At 44.5% G+C, this 21,734-nt stretch overlaps 1 protein-coding gene across 1 annotated transcript in view; it reads right to left on the reverse strand.

The window, feature by feature from the left end:
* Positions 1–7,167: 7,167 nt before the first annotated feature.
* The window catches only part of LOC119970902 (tyrosine-protein phosphatase non-receptor type substrate 1-like), a 60,603-nt gene continuing 46,036 nt past the window's right edge, over positions 7,168–21,734 (reverse strand). The window contains exons 8-12 of the mRNA XM_038806011.1: positions 20,599–20,715; positions 19,594–19,637; positions 17,888–17,998; positions 17,684–17,749; positions 7,168–7,182 (exon numbers count right to left, since the gene is read on the reverse strand). Of these exons, the coding sequence (XP_038661939.1) occupies positions 7,168–7,182; positions 17,684–17,749; positions 17,888–17,998; positions 19,594–19,637; positions 20,599–20,715 (353 nt within the window). The remainder of the gene's footprint in view (positions 7,183–17,683; positions 17,750–17,887; positions 17,999–19,593; positions 19,638–20,598; positions 20,716–21,734) is intronic.

Below are 21,734 nucleotides of genomic sequence, written 5' to 3' on the forward strand. Positions count from 1 at the left end.
CTTCCTCTAAGAGAAGCACCTGAGACAGAAGGACTGTGGGTAAGGAAGGGTCTGGGTATGATAGACCTACCTGCTATGGGACGAGGGCCAGGGGAGTAGCCATACTGTTAAATAAGAGCACAGTAAGAAGTCTTACAACACCAGGTTAAAGTCCAACAGTTTTGTTTCAAACACTAGCTTTCGGAGCACTGCTTCTTTCTCAGACCTGACGAAGGAGCAGTGCTCCGAAAGCCAGTGTTTGAAACAAACCTGTTCGCCTTGAACCTGGTGTTGTAAGACTTCATACTGTGCTCACCGCAGTCCAACGCCGGCATCTCCACATCATGGTTAAATAAGAGGACGCTGTTTATTGTGACGAGGGGGGCTACAAATCCAGGGGGACAGTACGTCATAGTTAATGGTGTCCTGGCCATGCCACCAGTAGTACAAAGAACAAAGAACTGTGCAGCACAGGAACAGGCCAGTAGGGCAGCACGGTAGCATTGTGGATAGCACAATCGCTTCACAGCTCCAGGGTCCCAGGTTCGATTCCGGCTTGGGTCACTTTCTGTGCGGAGTCTGCACATCCTCCCCGTGTGTGCGTGGGTTTCCTCCGGGTGCTCCGGTTTCCTCCCACAGTCCAAAGATGTGGAAGTTAGGTGGATTGGACATGATAAATTGCCCTTAGTGTCCAAAATTGCCCTTAGTGTTGGGTGGGGTTACTGGGTTATGGGGATAGGGTGGAGGTGTTAACCTTTTGTAGGGTGCTCTTTCCAGGAGCTGGTGCAGACTCGATGGGCCGAATGGCCTCCTTCTGCACTGTAAATTCTATGAGGCCTTCAGCCCTCCAAGTCTGTGCCGATCACGTGAACTATCTAGACCAACCACCTGTAGCCTTTTATACCCCGTCTGTTCAGGTGTCTTTCTAGATAAGTCTTAAAGGCCGTTCATATGTCTGCCTTAACCACCTCACCTGGCAGTGCATTCCAGGCCACCACCAATCTCTGTATAAAACTTCCCCGCACATCATCACTGAACCTATACACCCTCACCTTGAACTTGTTCCTCCGCCCCCTTGGAATTGTCATTTTCGCCCTGAGAAAAATGATCCAACTGTTCACCCCATCTCTACCCATCATAATTTTATAAACTTCCATCAGGTCATCCCCCAGTCTCTATCTTTCGATGGAGAAAAATCCCAGTTTATTCAATCTCGCCTCATAGCTGACACCCTCCATACCAGACAACATCCAGGTAAGCCTTTTCTGTACTTACTCCAAAGCCTCCACATCGTTCCGGTAGTGTGGTGATCAGAATTGGACACATTATTCTAAATGTGACCAAACCAATGTTCAATAAAACTGTAACATAATTTGCGAACTTTTATACTCGATGCCCTGAACGATGAATGCAAGCATGACATATGCTTTCTTTATCACCATTTCCATCTGTGTTGCCACTGTCAAGGATCTGTGGATCTGCCCGTCCAGATCTTTCTGTGTGTCTATGACCCTGATAGTTTGCCATTTATTTTATTGCTCCCACCTGAATTGGATTTACCAAAATGCATCACCTCGCATTTGTCTGGGTAAAGCTCCATCTACCATTTCTCCGCCCAATTTTGATACCTATCTATATCCTGCTGTATTCTCTGAAAATCTTCATCACCATCCGCAACTCCAGGAATCTTAGTATCATCTCAAAACTTGCTAATTATACCAGCTACATTTACTTCCCAAGTCATTTCTATGTATTACAAACAGCAGAGTTCCCAGTACTGATCCCTGCAGAACACAACTAGTCACAGCCCTCCATTCAGAAAAAACATACTTCCACAGCTACCCTCTCTTCCATGGCTAAGCCAGTTCTGAATCCATCCAGCTTGTTCACCCCTGACCCCATGTGATTTAATCTCTTGCACCAGCCTGCCATGAAGGACCTTGTCAAATGCTTTACTCAAGTCAATATAGACAACATCCACAGCCCTTCCCTCGTCAATCATTTTTGTCACCTCCTCAAAAACTCAAATAAATTAGTGAGACATGACATCCCTCGTACAAAACCAAGCTGTCTGTCGCTAATGAGATCAGTCACTTCCAAATGTGCATAAATCCTGGGCAGGATTATCCATTTCTGAGACTGAGTGCTGGATTCTCTGGTTTTGAGATTAATTGCCGATGCAGGCATGGAAACTGTGGCATTTTACGACAGAAAACATGGCGGAACTGTTGCATCGATTCAACTACATTCACCATGTACAACACAACCATTCCATACGAAACGTTGCCAGATTCTCCGAGTCCGGGATTGACGCACATGACTGTCACACACCGCAGCGCACTCCCCCACACCCCATCCTAGCCAACAAGATTGCTGGAAGGAGAGCAGCACCACAGTTCAGTGATGCTGAGCTGGACAGCCTCACGGTCACCATGGAGGAAAGAAGGATGACCCTGTACCCCGGCCCAGGAGGACGACTGTTAGTCGCCGCCGTTCGCCGTGCCTGGGAGCAGCTGGCAGAGGCGGTCAGCACCATGGGGCAATGTCACCTGGACTGGCATGCAGTTCAAAAAGAAACTCCATGACCTCCTCAGGGCACACAGGGTGAGTGGGCTGCTCCATGCCCATGACACTAACCCCGCCCCCCCACACGCCATTAAATCTGCCCCCCCAGGGGACATCCGAAACCCCACCCTGCCCCACATGCCAGCACCCATGCCAACTGCCATGGCTGTGTGCCCTGACCACTGAGGCGACCACTGAGAGCAAAGGTATGCTGGCTTTCACTGACAGAGGATTCGAGTTCAGGAGCTGAGATGTTGTGCTGCAATTTTACAGGCCTTGATGGAGAAATTTGACTTCAATAAAGTCTGGAAGACTAATGGTGACCATTAAACCACTGTCATTTGTTGCAAAATTCCATCCGGTTCACTAATGTCCTTTTGGGGATAAAATCTGTCATCCTTAATTGGTCTGGCCGACATTGGTCTGTGACTCCAGAGCCACAGCAACGTGGTTGACTCTAAAAAATTGCCACTCAGTTCAAGGGCAGATAGGGATGGGCAAAAATGCTGGGCCAGCCTGCGACCCCCATGTCCCATGAACAAATAAAAAAAGATTCTGTGCAATTTTGGTCTCCTTATCTGAGGAAATATGCTATTGATCTAAAAGGAGCGCAGGGAAGATTTACAAGTCTGATTCCTGGGATAGTGGAACTGATGTATGAGGAGAGATTGTATTCGGTGGAGTTCATCAGAAAGAGGGATCTCAAAGAAACATATAAAATTCCAACAGGGCTGGACAGGGTAGATGCAAGGATGTTCCTGATAGTGGGTGTATCCAGAACCAGGGGTCACAGTCTTAGGATATGGGGTAGACCATTTATGACGTAGATGAGGAAAAATTTATTCATCCAGAGAGTGGTGAGTCTGTGTAACTGGTTACCGCAGGAATTAGTTGAGGTCAAAATATTGTATGATTTCAAGAAACAGTTAGAAATAGTACATAGTGCGAAAGATTCAAAGGACATGAGGGGTAGGTGGGATTCGTCTATTGAGTTGTATAATCAGCTATGATCGTAATTAATGATGGTGCAGATTCAAAGCGCCAAATGGCCTCCTCCTGCTCCTATTTTCCATGTTTCTAGAAGGTGAGATATTATTTTCTGAAGCAGAAGGATGGATTGCTCCATGGGTAAAGTGGGTTGAGAGAATTACTTAACCGTGCTATGGAATAGATTTGAATGATATTTGTACTTTGTTTCCTTTCTTTGTTACTGACAGTCAGGAACTGTACATCTCCTCCCCAATACTTTGTGCTATGTAGAAGACCAGTCAGATGCTAACCATGTATCTGCTGATGATAAAGTTATCAAATAAATTCTGATATCTTTACAATTATTTCATCATCTCTTCTGCTTTGTCATTTAGCTATGTGTGGTTCGAGTTTGCAGTTAATGATTATATAAATAAGCAAGCACTATTCCGATGTTGCATTATCAGCATTCAAAATTTCTTTGCTTTATGGAAGCACGGTAGCACAGTGGTTAGCACTGCTTCCACGCAGCGTGAAGGGCTCGGGTTCTATTCCACCCTTGTGTGGCTGTGGGGAGTTTGCACTTTTTCCCTTTGTCTGCGTGGGTTTTCTCCGAGTCTAAAAATATGCATTTTATGTGAGGTTATGGGGATAGGGCAGGGGAGTGAGCAATGTAGGGTGCTCTTTCAGTGGTTCGTGCAGACTCGATTGACTAAATTTCCTCCTTTTGCACTGTAGGGAGTCTATGGATTGTGATGCTATTGAGTGTTTATATATAATCAGATTAACATGCCCAAGCGCACCCAGAATCTCTCCAGTTTATTGTTTTGCTGAAGTGGGGCTCAGGTGGTGATTGGGCAATTGCTTGGAATAATTAGAGCATTAATTCAAAGCTTCCTGTACTGCTCTGAAGGCGAGCGTTCAAACTAATAACACCAGCTCTGAATACTTCAAGCTGCAAAGAGGCACAAGGCAAGAATGCCCTCTGTCCCCGCTCCTGTTTGCATTAGCAATCAAACCCCTGGCTGTAGCCCTACGGGGTACACAAAACTGGAAGGGAATCCAAAGAGGCAAGTGCATTCACACATATCTTCAACACCTCACTTCTCCGCTCTGAGGTTCCCACCTGCTTCAAGAAGACCACCATAATACCAGTACCAACACCAAAGAAAAACAAGGTTGCTTGCCTCAACAACTACTGACCAGTGACCCTGATGTCTGTTATCATGAAATGCTTCACGCGGCCAGTCATGATACAGATCAAAGCTAGCCTCCCAGGTGGTCTCGATCCATTACAGTTCATCTATCACTGCAAGTGGTCAACAGCAGATGCTATCTCCCTGGCTCTACAATCAACACTCGAACATCTTGGCAACAAGGACACCTACGTCAGACTGCTGTTCGTAGACTGCAGCTCCACTTTCAACACCATTATTGCGACAAGACTATGAACAAAATTCTGCAACCTTGGAATTGACCCCACCCTGTGCAGCTGGATCCTCGACTTCCTCACCAACATACCTCAATCTGTCAGGGTAGGTAACAGCATGTCCTCCACAATAGTCCTCAATCCCAGGGCCCCACAAGGATGTGTGCTCAGTCCTTTACTGTACTCCCTATACACACATGACTATGTGGCAAGATTCAACTCCAATTCAATCTATAGGTTTGCAGATGATATGACCGTGGCGGGTCGTATCTCAAACAACGAATCAGACTACAGAAGGGAGATAGATCACTTGGTTTGTACCAAAATCAACCTCGCTCGAAATGTTGGAAAGACCAAGGAACTGATCATCAAATTCAGGAAGTGCAGTACGACACATCAACATTGACATTTACATCAATGGCTCTGAATCGGAAATGGTCGATAGCTTTAAGTTCCTGGGGGTCACCATCACCAACAGTCTGTCCTGATCCACTCACGCTTATGCAGCAGTCAAGAAAGCCCAACAACGTCTCTACTTCCTATCGAAGATAAAGAAATTCGGCATGTATGCATCAACTCTCACAGACATCTACAGATATGCCATAGAGAGCATCCTATCCTTTTGCATTACAGTTTGGTACGGCAACTGCTCAGCCCAAGATCGCAAGAAACTGCAGTGTGGTGAACTCAGCCCAATGCATCAAACAAGCCTGCATCGTCCCATTGATTCTGTCTATACCTCCCGCTGCCTCAGGAAGGCAGATAGCATTGTGAGAGACCCCTCATACCCAGGCTTTGCCCTCTTCCAGACCCTTCCATCAGGCAGAAGGTACAGAAGCCTGAAGACCCGCACATCCACACATCGGAACAGCTTGTTCCCCACAGGTACAAGACTCCTCAATGACTCTCCCTTGGACTGATCTGATCCCTGTAAGAACACTATTCATGATGCACTATGCTGCTCTTGTTTGGCCCTTTTTCTGCACTGTAACCAATCACAATCTGTTGATGTACCATTTGTCAATGTACTCTGTCGATTAATCTTTTCTCTACTACGTACATACTGTGTACTTTCCTTTGGCCGCAGAAAAATACTTTTCACTGTACTTTGTTACATGTGACAATAAATATCAATCAATCAATCTATCAAGAGGAGACAGAGAGCACAGAGTTTAGCTCTATGCAGATGACCTGCTATTATATGTCTCAAGGCCACAGGAAGGACTGAAAGCATTATCATACAGATCCTAAAAGCGTACAAAACCTTCTCAGGTTACAAATACAACCTGTGCAAAAGCGAGGCATCCCGGTGAACCCAAATGGGAGAGGGACAGAGCTGGCGGGACCCCCATTCAAAATAGCCCAAAACAGATTCTGATAGCTGGGGATCCAAATAGCCAGAGTCTGGACATAGATCCACAAATGGAACCTGACTCGCCTGGTGGAGGAAGTCAAAAAGGACCTACAAAGATGGGACGCGGAGAGAGTGCAGACGATGAAAATGAACGTGCTGCCAAGGTTCATCTTCCTGTTTAGGTCCATATCGATCTTCATCCCCAAGGCCTTCTTCCAGAACCTAGATAGCTTCAATATGGCGTGCGTGTGTGTGTCTGTGTGTGTGTGTTGTCAGGGAAGGGGGGGGGGGGGGGGGTGGCGGGGACAAGTATCCAAGTGTCCCCAAATCAACAATGCAAAGGAGGGAAATTAAGGGAGGCCTGGTACTGCCAAACCTGCAATATTACCACTGGGCAGCAACAGCAGAAACAGTGAGGGGATGGGTGCATGAGCCCAACTTGGAGTGGGTACAGATGGAGGAGGCCTCCTGCAAGGGAACACCCTCTGGGCCCTGGCCATGGCAGCACTCCCATCACCCTTGGTGAAATACGCATTGAGCTCAGGGAAAATGGCCGCACTGAAATTGTGGGGCCAGCTAGGACAACATTTGTGGCTGACCAGGATATCTCCAACAGCCCCCATCTATGGTAACCACAGATTCCCACCAGCCATGCTAAACGCAATGTTTGAAAAATGGAGACAGGACGGGGGAACGGTGACAGTTAGGGATACTATGTAGGGCACAGGCTAGCAACGCTGAACGAATTGACGGAGAAATGGGAATTGTCGACAGGATAAGAAATTGGACACTCAAAGGGGGGACTGTGTGTGTGGGGGTGTGTGTGTGTGGGGGTGGTGCGGGGGGTGGGTTGGGGGTGGGGGTCACCAAACTAGACGGCAGCAATCTGTAAATAAAGTAACATAAGGTAAAAAGCGTTTTTGCAAGCACACGTCAATGTACATAATGTTTAAAATTGCAATAAGAAGATTTCAAAAAAATAATTCAAAGCTGTAAATTGCACTTTACTACGTCCAGTAAAATTCAGTTTCACTGGAAATGCAACTAGTGAAGGGATTAACGTAGTGAACGGTTAATCATTCGATGGTTCCACAGTCTGATAAAGGGATTTGAACTTAATGCTTGGTCCTTATAAAATGGTCTACGTATAATGAATTGAGCAAATTGTCCATTCACATTTGGGAATTGTTGCTATTTATCCAGGGTTTCTTAGACATAGACATAGAACATACAGTGCAGGAGGAGCCATTTGGCCCATTGAGTCTGCACCGAACCACTTAAACCCTCACTTCCACCCACTCCCACAAGCCAATAACCCTTCCTAACTTTTTTTGGACACTGAGGGCAATTTAGCATGACCAATCCACCTAACCTGGAGGAAACCGAAGTACCCAGAGGAAACCCATGCAGACACAGAGAATGTGCAGACTCCGCACATGAGTGACCCAGCATGAATCGAACCTGGGACCCTGACGCTGTGAAGCCACAGTGCTAACCACTATGCTACTGTGCTGCCCGTTTTCTCCCGGTCCGGGGACCCTTCAAAGATGGAGGTAATTAGCGTAGGGCCCTCGAGCCTGCTCCGCCATTCAATGAGATCATGGCTGACCTTTCGTGGACTCAGCTCCACTTTCCTGTTCGAACACAATAACCCTTTATTCCTTTATTCTTCAAAAAACTATCCATCTTTATCTTGAAAACATTCATTGAAGAGCCTGAACTGCTTTACTGGGCAGGAAATTCCATAGATTCGCAACCATTTGGGTGAAGAAGTTCCTCCTGAGCTCAGTCCTAAATCTACTTCTCCTTATTTAGAGGCAAGCCCCCAAGTTCTGCTTTCACCCACCAGTGGAAACAACCTCCCCGCATCTATCCTATCTATTCCCATCATAACTTTATGTTTCAATCTATGTATATATATATATATTCTCAGTATATTGCTACAACTAGGAAGATGCCGACTACACCAGGAGATGGGAATAATTTCTATCAATGATTGGAGGAACCCAATTTAATCCCAATGTCCCCAGGGGCTGTTTAGCACAGGGCTAAATCGCTGGCTTTGAAAGCAGACCAAGGCAGGCCAGCAGCACGGTTCAATTCCCGTAATAGCCTCCCCGAACAGGCGCCGGAATGTGGCGACTAGGGGCTTTTCACAGTAACTTCATTTGAAGCCTACTTGTGACAATAAGTGATTTTCATTTCACATCCTCCAAAAGTATCTGAAAACAAATCATGTTATTTTCTGTGCCGTCAGTCGTGGTTTGCCGAGGACAGAAAGGTCATTGAGGAAACGGGGTGGTGGAATAAAACAACCAAAATGTTGAACATCAGTGTCACACTGACAGTATAAAAAAAAGTGCTCTAGTCTATACAATCTGTTTTATCTAAACAATATGAAGGGGATCGCATTTCTAACCTCAAAATTGGGATTTAAAAGCACAATTGAAATATGTTCCAACTGAACGAGTGCTTGTGAGCTTTGATTGTGATCGATGGGGTAAAAAGGCAGATTGTACATTCAGTTGTTTCAATGGGAAGGTGCCTTGTGAAGGGTTGGGGGTGTTGCGCACTTAGAACATAGAACATAGAACAGTACTGCACAGAACAGGCCCTTCGGCCCTCTATGTTGTGCCGAGCAATAATCACCCTACTCAAACCCACAAATCCACCCTATACCCGTAACCCAACAACTCCCCCCCCTTAACCTTACTTTTTAGGACACTGCTGGCAATTTAGCATGGCCAATCCACCTAACCCGCACATCTTTAGACTGTGGGAGGAAACCGGAGCACCCGGAGGAAACCCACGCACACACAGGGAATACGTGCAGACTCCGCACAGACAGTGAACCAGGCGGGAATCGAACTTGGGACCCTGGAGCTGTGAAGCATTTATGCTAACCACCATGCTACCGTGCTGCCCTTAGTGATATATCTCTTCAAAATTGCACATCCTCTTGACCCACACTTACTTTATTTGCTTGTCTCAATAAGCCTTGCACTATCATTCATTTTATCCGTGACTCTCTCCTTCCATCCCGCCTATCACATATCTTGTCTTTTGCTCTCCCTCCCTTATGCACTCGTCCTACTGTTTCACTTGTGTAAACTTTGGTATATATCCAGCCTTTGTTCTCGTTCTTATTGTAGTTCATTCGACTGAAATATTAACTCTATTTTTCAATCGTGGCGCCAAGGACCCGGCTTCGATCCCCAATCCGGTTCATTGTCTGTGTGGAGTTTGCACAATCTCCCTGTGTCTGCTTGGGTCTCACTCCCACAACCCAAAGATGTGTGGGTAGATGGATTGTCCTCGTTAAATTTCCCCTTCATTGGAAAAAAAAATCTGGTTTTCATTGACTCGACAAAAGTTACCAGGTCAACTGAATAATATCGGCATTTCCTGTTCTGTTTTAGTCACTAAGACTGATAGGAATAAAATTAACATTGAACGGTATGAATTGCTTTATTTTACTGAACTGTTGTTGGATTCGAACTAAAGTCTCCAGATCATGTTTCCAGACCTCTTCGAAATATATTTCATCATCACCTTACTATTTTAACAGCCCCAACCCCACTCCACCGAAACCCCTACATATTCAGGTTGAAGTACATGATCAAGCTTCTTTTCACTGAAATCTGCAGTGGTTCATTTAGGGATAAAAGAAAAAAATGAAAATCGAAGAGATAATTCTAAATGCAATTATGGTGGTGTAGGAAAATTCATAGTGAAGCCTCAGACAGTCAGATACATGTTAAAGGCTACAAAAATTAAGTTAGCGACAGACCCAACACTTGCAATCACAGATAATGCCAGACAAATGGCTGAAATATTAGATTAGAAAATATTTCAATGTTCATAGTAATTGAATATTTAGACATTTAACACGTTGAATATCAGTTAACCGTTGCTGGATTGGTCATTCAGTAGAAATTATCATGTCGCTTGCCAGTAGATCCAGCTGTTTCAAGGATCTTTACAGCCAAATAATTTTTTTTTTTTTTTGATTTTTTAAAATAAATTTAGATTACCCAATTATTTTTTCCAATTAAGGGGCAATTTAGCGTGGCCAAACCACCTACTCTGCACATTTTTGGGTTGTGGGGGCGAAACCCACGCGGACACGGGGAGAATGTGCAAACTCCACACGGACAGTGACCCAGAGCCGGGATCGAAACTGGGACCTCAGCGCCGTGAAGCGGTTGTGCTAACCACTAGGCCACCGTGCTGCCCTGCAGCCAAATAATAATGGAAAACGGCATGTTGTCTTCATTCACTGACTGGCTGATTGCAGTTTGCAGAACCAAACAACCGTCCTTACTTGCATAGAATCCGCACAATGCAGAAGGAATCCATGCGGTCCAGTGAACCTGCACCAACCCTCTGAAAGAGCTCCCTCCTCAGGCCCAATCCCCCACCCTATTGCATTAAACTTACCTAACCATTTAACACTAACAGGCAATTTAGCATGACCAATTAGCCTAACTCATAAGACCATACCGGGCAGCACTGTAGCTCAGTGGTTAGTATAGTTGCTTCACAGCTCCATGGTCCCAGGTTCGATTCCCGGCTTGGGTCACTGTCTGTGCGGAGTTTGCATGTTTTCCCCGTGTCTGGGTGGGTTTCCTCTGGGTGCTTGGTTTCCTCCCACAGTCCAATGATGCGCAGGTTAGGTGGATTGTATGCGCAAAATTGCCGTTAGTGTCAAAAGAATCAGTTAGGTAGGGTAACGGGGATAGGATGGAGGTGAGGGGATAAGGCGAACATAGAGGCTTAGGTAGGACACTCTTTCCAAGAGCCGGTGCAGACTCGATGGGCCAAATGAGGTCCTTCTGCACTGTCAATTCTATGATAAGGGCATTAGACTTTGGAGCTGAATTAGGGAATTCAGCCCATCGAGTCTGCTCTGCCATTGAACCATTTTTTCAAATACGTTTTTTATTGACTTCCATTTTAACACTGCACAGAAGATGATTGAAACGGTTATTATTTACAATTGACAATCTGTTCCTTTTTTGGCACACCCTACCCATGAGACAGTTGAGTATTTTATCTAAGATCTTTCAGATTAGTCGAGGTTGTAAGCGACCAGACACGGTCTTATAAATATCTAAAGTAAGGCTTGCTATATGGGAGTTCTAATTATAGTATACACAATGTGCCTTGTGTTCACTACCTTCAGTGTACAGATTAGACTCTGACTTAGATGCTATATTTTCCTTAACATCGACTAAATATTTCTCATTCTTGAGAGCCTGGCATGGGCAAATAACCCTTCAGATAGCCTCAAAGGATGAGAATATGATGAGTCTTATTAAATGTCACTTTTATTTGTTAAAATAGACAAGGAACTGTATGGTAAATATATATGTAATTTATTTAAAGGAAAAAGGTAATACAAGTGTTTTGATAAATTATACAGTTTGACAAATACAGGATATGTGACGAGTTAGCCTATGAACTCCTTAAATACATAATTGCTCAAGGCATAAACGTTTCATACTTACAATGACTAGTAGTCTCAGAGTTTGATAATCAAGAGCAGAACTCTCCGAGTCAAGATAGCAGCTTGTCAAATAAACCCCCAGTAATCCCCTAAACAGCTCTCCAAGCGAAACTCTAACTTTCGCAGCTTTTGCTTAAATATTTATATCATTTTCTTACTTCGGGAGTTTCGATCCCCAGTTATTTCCAGACAAAGAACAGTCTCTCTTTTGGTCGGTAAGAGCTTGGTTTCTAAGGAGGTCTAACAAGACACTAGATATGAGGTTGATACCTCCAGTAGCTATCTTTAGAAAATCACCAGCCTCCCTTCCTTTTTTGGCACACCCTCCCCACCCCCTCCCCATGTCCTCCCCCCAGCCTCCGCTCGCACCTCCCCTTTCCTGCTAATTTCAGCCCCTGTCTGAAGCCCTTTCCGCCACCATGGATGGATTATCTATCGCTGCCAGGTATTCTCTTTTTTGCTCTTTTAGTGTCTGGGGGCCCATGATTATCTCCATCAGCACCTGGGTCTGCGCTTAGAACTCCATGGGGATGGCCTTTCCATTTCTGTGCCACCTCATGTTGCCATCGGCTGCGAGGCTGAAGAATCTCTCCCCACATCCTTGCTGGTGTTACTTGTGGGCAGATGGCTCGAATCCATTTTCCTTTTTCTGATTTTTCTTTGGTGTAGTCAGCAGGGTTAGGCTGGTAGGGGAGGGGTGTGGGGCAGATTCTGGATAGCTTTGTCACCCGTACGATGTGGTTAAAAGTTTAGTTTTAAAGTTTTCATACTGGAGTTGTCTTGCGTGCGATCGCAGAGCACATGACCGTCCCGGGAGCCTGCTTTCCTTTTACACAAACCAAGCAACAGTTCCGTTCCTCAATCTACTCTCTTTTTTTCTCTCCCTTTTTCATTAGTTTAGTTTACTTTTCTTCCCTTTCTCTCAGGGAGAGGTTCGTGAACTTGGTCTTCCTGGTCAAGCTGGCGTGCCTGAGTTTGATCTCTGCACTGGTACACCTGGCACCGTGAGAGCTTGCCTAAACCACATTTGCTGGCTCCTCTGCTCCCTCGCCACACCTATTGGGTCCCCAACTCCACGGCCAGTTTTAATGCTTCAGTTTTTTTTCCCCCAAATTATTTTTTCCTTTGCTCGGTTTGGTAGTCACCACTGACTGGATATTAGATGTAATAACTATATATTAGATTTAGTATGGTAAGGCTCCTGTACGAGAGGTACAGGGGTAAATCCCTGCCTGCTGGCTCCACCCAGTAGGCGGCTTATAAATGTGTGTGCTCACCGGAGCTGCTCCCATTCTGGCAGCAGCTGCAGGAAGCCACACATCTCAGCTCAATGAAGCCTTGATTATTCTCTATTCTCGTCTTTGTAGTAATTGATCGTGCATCAATCGGACAGATGATCCAGAAGTGCTGTAACCTGCAGAATAGCCACCCAGGATGTGGCCTGTACCCCATGCCCCGCACCGGAAGTGCAACTGATGTTTAAATTTGCCAAAAATATATGATAAGGTCTCTCGTATAGTGCAATAGTAGTGTCTGGGAATGAATAGCATTTTAAGTTGGAAAGGCTATGGGAAAACAAATCCATTTTTTCAAGTTGCTGGTTCATTTTTACGGGGTGCATTAAGAATGTAAGAAATTATCATTTTTATGGTGTATATTTTTAAGTAATGTTATTTAAACCTGGATTGAGATGAATGCAGATAGGGCGACTGCTAAATTTGTGTTTGAGGTGCCGTAAAAGTGAGGTATCTACTTATTTGCAGGTGAGTTGTTCTGCTAATAGATCTTGAGTAGCATATATTTGACGAGTGCTCGCTGCTGGAACATTGTTTACGTCTGAAAGACACGTGGGGTGTAGATCATTTTTGGTCCTGTCTGAAGATGTCCAGTGACATCTTGTAATGAGCACAAAAAAATGCCTTTGCTTTGCATTCAGATGATGCAGTGAATGGGAGAAGCCAGGTGTGTCTGAAAAGTTAGTTGGTCCGAGAAATCTAATGTGAACAGAAGTGTTTCAGTTTGGTCTGGAAAGGTTCTCTCTTCAAAGAAAAACAATTCAGAACCTAGTTGTTATCTTTATTCGTATGTGGTATTTGAAATATAATGGCGTTGCTCATTTGAAGTAAATGAGGTCTTTTCTTTTACTTATGAATTGTTGAAACTGTTAACTGCAAAGCTATTTATTTGTTATTAATTTCTTTAATTCTGTCTTTACATTAAAGTTTGCTTTGACACTCAAAATACCTATTGGCTAATGTTATCACACTTGTGGTGCAGTACAATTTCCTCATTGTTTCAAAAATTGAAAATAGTCGGGTTCTCGTTTGGGGTCCTAACAGTGAATGCTGGGAGATGTTTTCCACTGGCAAGGGAGACTCGTGCTAATTGGCAAAGAGGGGTGGGGTTGGGGAGGGGGGTCAGGCTGAAATAAGCAAATACTCCCAGCAAAGGGCAGCACAATGGAGCAGTGGGTTAGCACAGTGCATTCGGCACTGAGGGCCCAGGTTCGATCCGGCTCTCGGTCAGTCTTTGTGTGGAGATTGCACAGGAGGACACAGAACAGTACAGCACAGTACAGGCCCTTTGGCCCATGATGTTTTGACGACCATTTATCCCAATCTCAGATCAATCTAACCTACGCCCCTTCAATTTACTGCTGTCCATGTGCCTGTCCAAGAGTTGCTTATAAGTCCCGAATGACTCTAACTCCACCACCTCCTCTGGCAGTGCATTCCACGCACCCACCTCTGACATCTCCACTATACCTTCCTCCAATTACCATAAAATTATGTCAATTCCTGACAGCCATTTCCGCCCTGGGGAAATGTCTCTGGCTATCCTCTCTGTCCATGCCTCTCATCACCTTGTACACCTCTATCAAGTCACCTCTCTTCCTTCATCGCTCTTTTCAGAAAAGCCCTAGCTCCCTCAACCTTTCTTCATAAGACATGCTCCCCAGTGCAGGCAGCATCCTGGTAAATCTCCTCTGTACCCTCTCCAAGGTATCCACAGCTTCCCTATAATGAGGCAACCAGAACTGGACACAACATTCCAAGTGTGGTCTAATCAGGGATTTATAAAGCTGCAGCAAATCCTTGCCGCTCTTAAAATCAACCCCCTGTTAATGGAAGCCAACATACCATATGCCATCAGAATAATCCTATCAACCTGGGATATGGGTTTTGAGGGATCTATGTTCATGGACCCCAAGGTCCCTCTGTTCCTCCACACTTCCAAGAATCCTGTCTTTAACCCTTAATTCAGCATTCAAATTCGACCTTCCAAAATGAATCACTTCACAGTTATCAAAGCTGAACACTATCTGCCACTTTTCAGCCCAGATCTGCATCCTGTCAACATCCTGTTGTAACCTGCAACAGCTCTCAATGCTATCTACAACTCCCCCAACCTTTGTGTCATTGGGAAACTTATTAACCCACCCTTCCACTTCCTCATCCAAATAATTTATCAAAAGCATAAAGAGGTGAGATCTCAGACTAGATCCCTGCAGGACACCACTGGTCACCAAACTCCAGGTGGAATACTTTCCATCTACTAGCACTCACTGTCTTCTTTTGGCCAGCCAATTCTGTATCCAGACAGCCAAATTTCCCTGTACCCCATGCCCCTTACTTTCTGAATGAGCCTACCATGTGGAACCTTCTCAAATGCCTCATTGAAATCCATACACACCACATCCACTGCCAGACCTCCATCAATGTGTCTTGTCACATCCTCAAAGACTTCAATGAGGCTTGTGATGCATGACCTGCCCCTCACACAGCCATGCTGACTATCTTTCATCAAACTATGTCTTTCTAAATAATCATAAATCCTATCTCTTAGAATCCTTTCCAATATTTTGCTCACCACAGACCTAAGGGTGTGCAATTCCCAGGTATTTCCTTATTCCCTTTCTTGAACAGGGGAACAACAGTCGCCTCCCTCCAATCATACTGTACTACTCCAGTGGAGAGTGAGGACTGCAAGGATCATGGCCAACGGTGCAGCAGTCTGCTCCCTCGTTTCCCATAGTAACCTTGGATATATCCCGTCAGACCCAGGGGACTTATCCTGATGCTTTTCAAAATTTACAGCACATCCTCCTTAATATCAAACTGTTCGAGTCTATTAACCTGGTTCACACTGTTCTCATGAGCAACAAGGTTGTAGCGAATACTGAAGAAAAATATTCATTTCGGGCCTCCTCATCTCCTCAGACTCTAGGCACAAATTTCTACTCTCACTCTGATCATCTTCTTTCTCACGTAAGTGTATACCGCCTTAGGGTTTTCCCTAATCCTTCCCACCAGTGCTTCTCCATGCCCCCTTATAGCTCTCCTCAGTCCTTCCCCGCTACCTTGTAACCCTCTAGAGCCCTGCCAGGTGTTTGCTTCCTCAACCTTACAATTGGTGTAATGTGTATGTGCAGCTGCAGTTTCTCGGCATCCCGAGTGTCAATCACGGACCTGGTGAATCCCGCACTGTTTTTCATTGGAATCGATTGTGATCCATGAGGCACCGATGCTAGCCCTTTAATAGTAGCAGAATCAGTGCAGGTGCAGCACCGATATTTCTGTCGCAAAATCCCATGGATTCTCCATTGACGTGAACATTTTGTTTCAGAAACGGAGAATCCAGCCCTGCGTCTTTGAGAGGAAAATATTTTCAATCTGTTGTGGTACTAACTGTCAGATGGATCAAGCCTCCATATCTCGGGTTAGAGATGGAACCCGCCTGTCCTGATGCTGAATGAAGAATTACTACCTTCCCCATTACGGTGCTGGCCATTATACTGTTCAGTCTCTTTGATATTCCGCTCTGGATTCAGCTGTCTGCCTCACTCAAATTATTTGCCTTCCGAAGTTATAATTTGTATAACCCCCCTGATATCTGTTAAACAATGTTTATAATACGGCCATTCGCACCTCAGCCTTAGGCTCTTGGTAATCTTGTTACTTTTCTGTTATCTTATTTCAATCTCAAATTGACTAGTAATTTCGTTAACTTCCCATTTTCTGGACACCTTGTTCCAATTTCATTTGATTTTAAGACGAAACGATAATCTGATAGAGGCTATTTACTTCATAAAAGACATAAAAGTGTAGGCATGAAGTAGATATTTGTACACATGGACGAAAAAATAACTCAAATCCATAAATATAAGATGGATACTATTCCAGGCCCGAGGAACCTCTTTATGGAGAGAGTTTCTATGACGTGCAATTTGTCACCACAATTAATAGCTGGCACCAGATGCAGTGAGCCGGAAGCTCGAAAGAATACGAGGTAGAAATAAAGATCAGGATGGTCTTGAGGTTTGGTGCAGAACGCTGGGAGGAAACTTGTGCGAAGCCTAAACACTGGATCAGACTGATGCAGAACGCTAGGAGGAAATTTGTGTGGAGCATAAAGCTGGATTGGACCTTTTGTTTCTCTTCTATAAAATATTATGTACGTTCAAATGTTAAAACATCTGCCAAAGCGATCCAACCAGATAGTCTTATTGTATGCCTTCAAACCACACTCGCGTCCACAGTTTCCTTCGTTCTAATTTGAAGGCTGTGATAATGAAAACAGTATTTCCATTTTTACAAGAATTGGTGATTTCAAGAATATGCACCAGTCATTATGATAGAATCTTACTGCAATCACATCTCCTTCTCCATCCACCCCGTTCCAATCAATTGAAATACAGTCTGCACTCAGCCTGCTGCGGAAAGTTTGTATAACGATTGGGCCATAGGACGGCCAGCCCACGCGTATCTGCAACATTACTGGATATTGGTGGTGCTCACGCAATCCAGGATCTTTCGCTTGGTTTTTTTATGTTGACCACTGCGTACACCACTCGACTTTTACCCGCTTTCCTACTTGCCCCAGTTTGGACATCGGTGACATCCAACGACGCATAAATCAGGTTACCGTCAATTCCGTGCTTTATCTGTGAAAATAACAATGGCATTTCAGTAGCAGCTGTTACTCAGATTAATTATTTAAATGTTTGATTGCATATTACTGAGATCAGAGTTGTGTCAGGGCGGCCCTGGTTGGAATGGATTTTTATATTACTTGGTCGTACCTGAGCATATTCGGTGCTCTTTTTCTCTTGTCCCGGTTTCCCAGTTTCCCTCTGTTCTCTGAAGTTGATATCAGCGTATATTGGATTCCTCGTCTTTGTTCCGTGCAAACTCTGGGGAGGGAGTTTGAAGAAATACTGCTAATATATTTAATCCCAAAAATGAAAGGGCAAAAACCCCCCAAATAATACTTAGATCGAGTGAGTTTAATTCCTCCCGTAGATCAGGCATGTAAGTAACTTTACCCCTCTTATAATAGTCTTAGAAAGGATATCCAGGACAACTCCTTCTCAAATGGTGTCATTTATCTGAATATTCGTTCACAATCTGTGTTGACAGGACTCATGCTGCTGGAATGGCCACGGACTTGCGCATGCGTTACTGAACAGTGAATGTATTTATTAATTTATTTAATTAATTTATTGTCACTCGTATCCAGCTCCAGTGAAAAGTAGTTTTCTGCTCAGAGTCCACGCAGATCGCTCCATACATGAAAACATACAACAGCAGGGGGATTGAGTTTCGGAGTCACAAGGTGATGCTGCAGATGGACATATCTCTGGTGCGGCCGCTCCTGGAGAACTGCGTGCAGTTCTGGTCACGACATTATAGGAAGGATGTGGAAACTTTGGAAAGGGTTCAGAGGAGATTTGCTAGGATGTTGCCTGGTATGGAGGGACGGTCTTACCAGGAGAGGCTCTGGGACTTGAGGTTGTTTTCGTTAGAGAGGAGAAGGCTGAGAGGTGACTTAATATAGACATATAAGATAGCCAGAGGGTTAGATAGGGTGGACAGTGAGAGTCTCTTTCCACCGATGGTGATGACCAACACGAGGGGACATAGCTTTAAATTGAGGGGTAGTAGATATAGTACAGATGTCAGAGGCAGTTTCTTTACTCAGAGAGTAGTAGGGGTGTGGAACGCCCTGCCTGCACAAGTAGTAGACTCCCCAACTTTAAGGGCATTTAATGGTCACTGGATAGACATATGGATGAAAATGGAATTGTTTAGGTCAGATAGGCTTCAGATGGTTTCACAGGTCGGCGCAACGTCGTGGGCCGAAGGGTCCGTACTGCGCTGTAATGTTCTATGTTCTATACTATAATAACGGTTATAAAATATATAGCAAGGGAATCTGGCGGTGAGAGCTCACTGAGAGTCGCTACGCTTCGGCGCCATCTGAGACGACAGAAAAATCCAGCCATAGCCTGTTGTATTCTTTTGGCCTTTTTGATCTTAGTCCGAGATCACCGCATTTCTGTATTTGATTATTTGAGAAGGTCACATTTTCTGCAGTGGACCTGGGACCAGTAAAGTGTCGTTGCATCTGTCAGCGAACAACGCTGCGCAGCACTCAAGGTTGTTGCAATGGCCATTGGAAAGGATATCGGTTGATCAGAGAATGGACCTGGCTGTGTCTCCTCAGAGGAGTGATTGAGCTCTCAACCGGCATTAAAAAACGCCAACAGCAGCAATGCAGTCAAGGAGGCGATCTTAGATTCGGGTATCATTTTTGTTCTGACTGGTCATCGACTACACTTCATATTAGAGGAAGGCATTGAGGATACAATCAACTCAGGTTTTTTTTTGGCCACGTGTTCCTTTCGCAGCAGCACTCTGTCCCAAACATGTCAGCATAACTACCGTGTAAGTGTTCATTGAATTGAAATAGCAGCCTATTTCGCAATCGCATTCCCCTGAAACTGACCTGTTCATCAAACTGGTCGGTCATGTCTTCCATAATCGCCCGGTCTATCAGAAAAAAATGAAATTACGTTCATGATCAAGTTCATCAGGTGCCCGCCAGAAAATACTCAATATTCGAGTATTGTGACCGGACTCATCATCAGCAGAACCCTAGCATCCGCTCCCACTGGTGGATGAGATGGGGACCGCGCTCCAACAGAACGCGCAGTGTTACATGCAAAACAAAATGCCGCACGTGCTTGAAATGTGAAATAAAAACACAAAATGCTGAAAACATTTGGATTTATTTCAAAGGAGTTTCTCTCTTCATACCGTCTGTCAGAACCAACATAGGTTAGGCTTTATATGTGGAGGTAAAAATAGTTACCGTTGCAGATCCGGCTTCTCACCCAATGTCATCGACCTAAAACTTTAACTCTCCTTTATCTCGACAGATACCATCGGACCTTTCGAATTTATCCAGCTTTTTTTAACTTTGAATAGTCCGTTTTGAATTATAAATTCTGGATGAAGATTTCTGCATAGGGTTTCTGCTCCTCCAAGCTCAGTGCAATGTTTGCGGCATGTTATGTATATAATTCGCATCATCACCTTCAGTCATAGCCAAGAACAAAAGCAAGAACTGTTCGTAGCTACTGAACCTATTTGGATGTGTATTTCCAATTTAGATCCTGTCCTCGTCAGAACACTGGGTCCCAACAGGGCAAACTCTCTGACAGCAATAGACACTGCTCTCGAAATCTGGATCCCAGTCAGCACCATTTAAACTTGCCCATGCCATAGTATTACATTAAGAAGTCTTACAACACCAGGTTAAAGTCCAACAGGTTTGTTTCAAACACTGGCTTTCGGAGCACTGCTCCTTCCTCTGGTGAATCTTTAACCTGGTGTTGGAAGACTTCTTACTGTACTCATCCCAGTTCAACGCCGGCATCTCCACAGCATAGCATTACATTGCATCTGGACGGAAGATGCCTGTTGTGAATCAGGAAGTGTCACATCTTACCATCAGATTTGCATGGCATTACGAGAATCGTCAGTGTCACCATCATCACTAACATGATTAATCCGCCTGCTGCAAAGCCAACCAGAAGGGCAGAGGGGAAATTCTCTTCTGGCTTATCTAAACGAGACAGAAAAAGTGCAATAGTAACATTTTAATGGGATTATGATACTAAAACAATTAAGCAACAAAGGTAAACAGGCCGCACCGACATAGTAAAGGAGGGACGAAGGCGCCTTCCAGTTTCTTTCTCCGCGAAGCTCAAGAGTGCCAGTTTTAAACAATGAAAGTCCATCACAGATTAAAACACATACCATCCATTTGTGATAAAATCCGTTGTTTATTCAGATTTTAAGTCATATTTTACTCGATGATTGTACAACTTTGTCCATAATGCGCAATAATGGATTCGCCTACTTCTTATGGTTCCCCAAAGCTTCCAAATAGACCAAACATAACTTGTGCCAATTACAGAAAAGTAGCTGTTGGAACATTCATTGTTGGAAAATTGCTCTCAGAATTCAAGAAACGAGTTTCAAATAATGAATTGACCATTAGATACACCATATTAGATCCCATCTGCAAGATGACTAAATGATGGTATCTGAAATTATTGCCGAAACAGAAAGGCATGCACGTTTTGTGTGCAAATAACTCATGGTGGCAGGTCAATTGATGTGTTAGAAAATGGTGATTCCTTACTTTAATATTGAAGGAGTTGATTTTAATCTGATTTAATCATCACTAATCTGATTAACCCGCCTGCTGCAAAGCCAACCAGAAGGGCAGAGGGGAAATTGTCTTCTGGCTTATCTAAACGAGGCAGAAAAAGTGCAATAGTAACATTTTAATGAGATTATGATACTAAAACAATTAAGCAACAAAGGTAAACAGGCCGCACCGACATAGTAAAGTAGGGACGAAGGCGCCTTCCAGTTTCTTTCTCCGCGAAGCTCAAGAGTGCCGTTATTAAACGATGAAAGTCCATCACAGATTAAAACACGGAGCGGGATCGCCTGTGTTGAACAATGACTTACTGTGCCCAGAGTCTGCCATCACATGTCGAAAACCTCGTGATCGACAGGCCACCAGATGACTGGTGGAAGACGCGTGGACTCAGCTCCACTTTCCTGCTCGAA

The sequence above is a fragment of the Scyliorhinus canicula genome, chromosome 9, assembly GCF_902713615.1.
Source record: "Scyliorhinus canicula chromosome 9, sScyCan1.1, whole genome shotgun sequence".
NCBI lineage: Eukaryota > Metazoa > Chordata > Chondrichthyes > Carcharhiniformes > Scyliorhinidae > Scyliorhinus > Scyliorhinus canicula.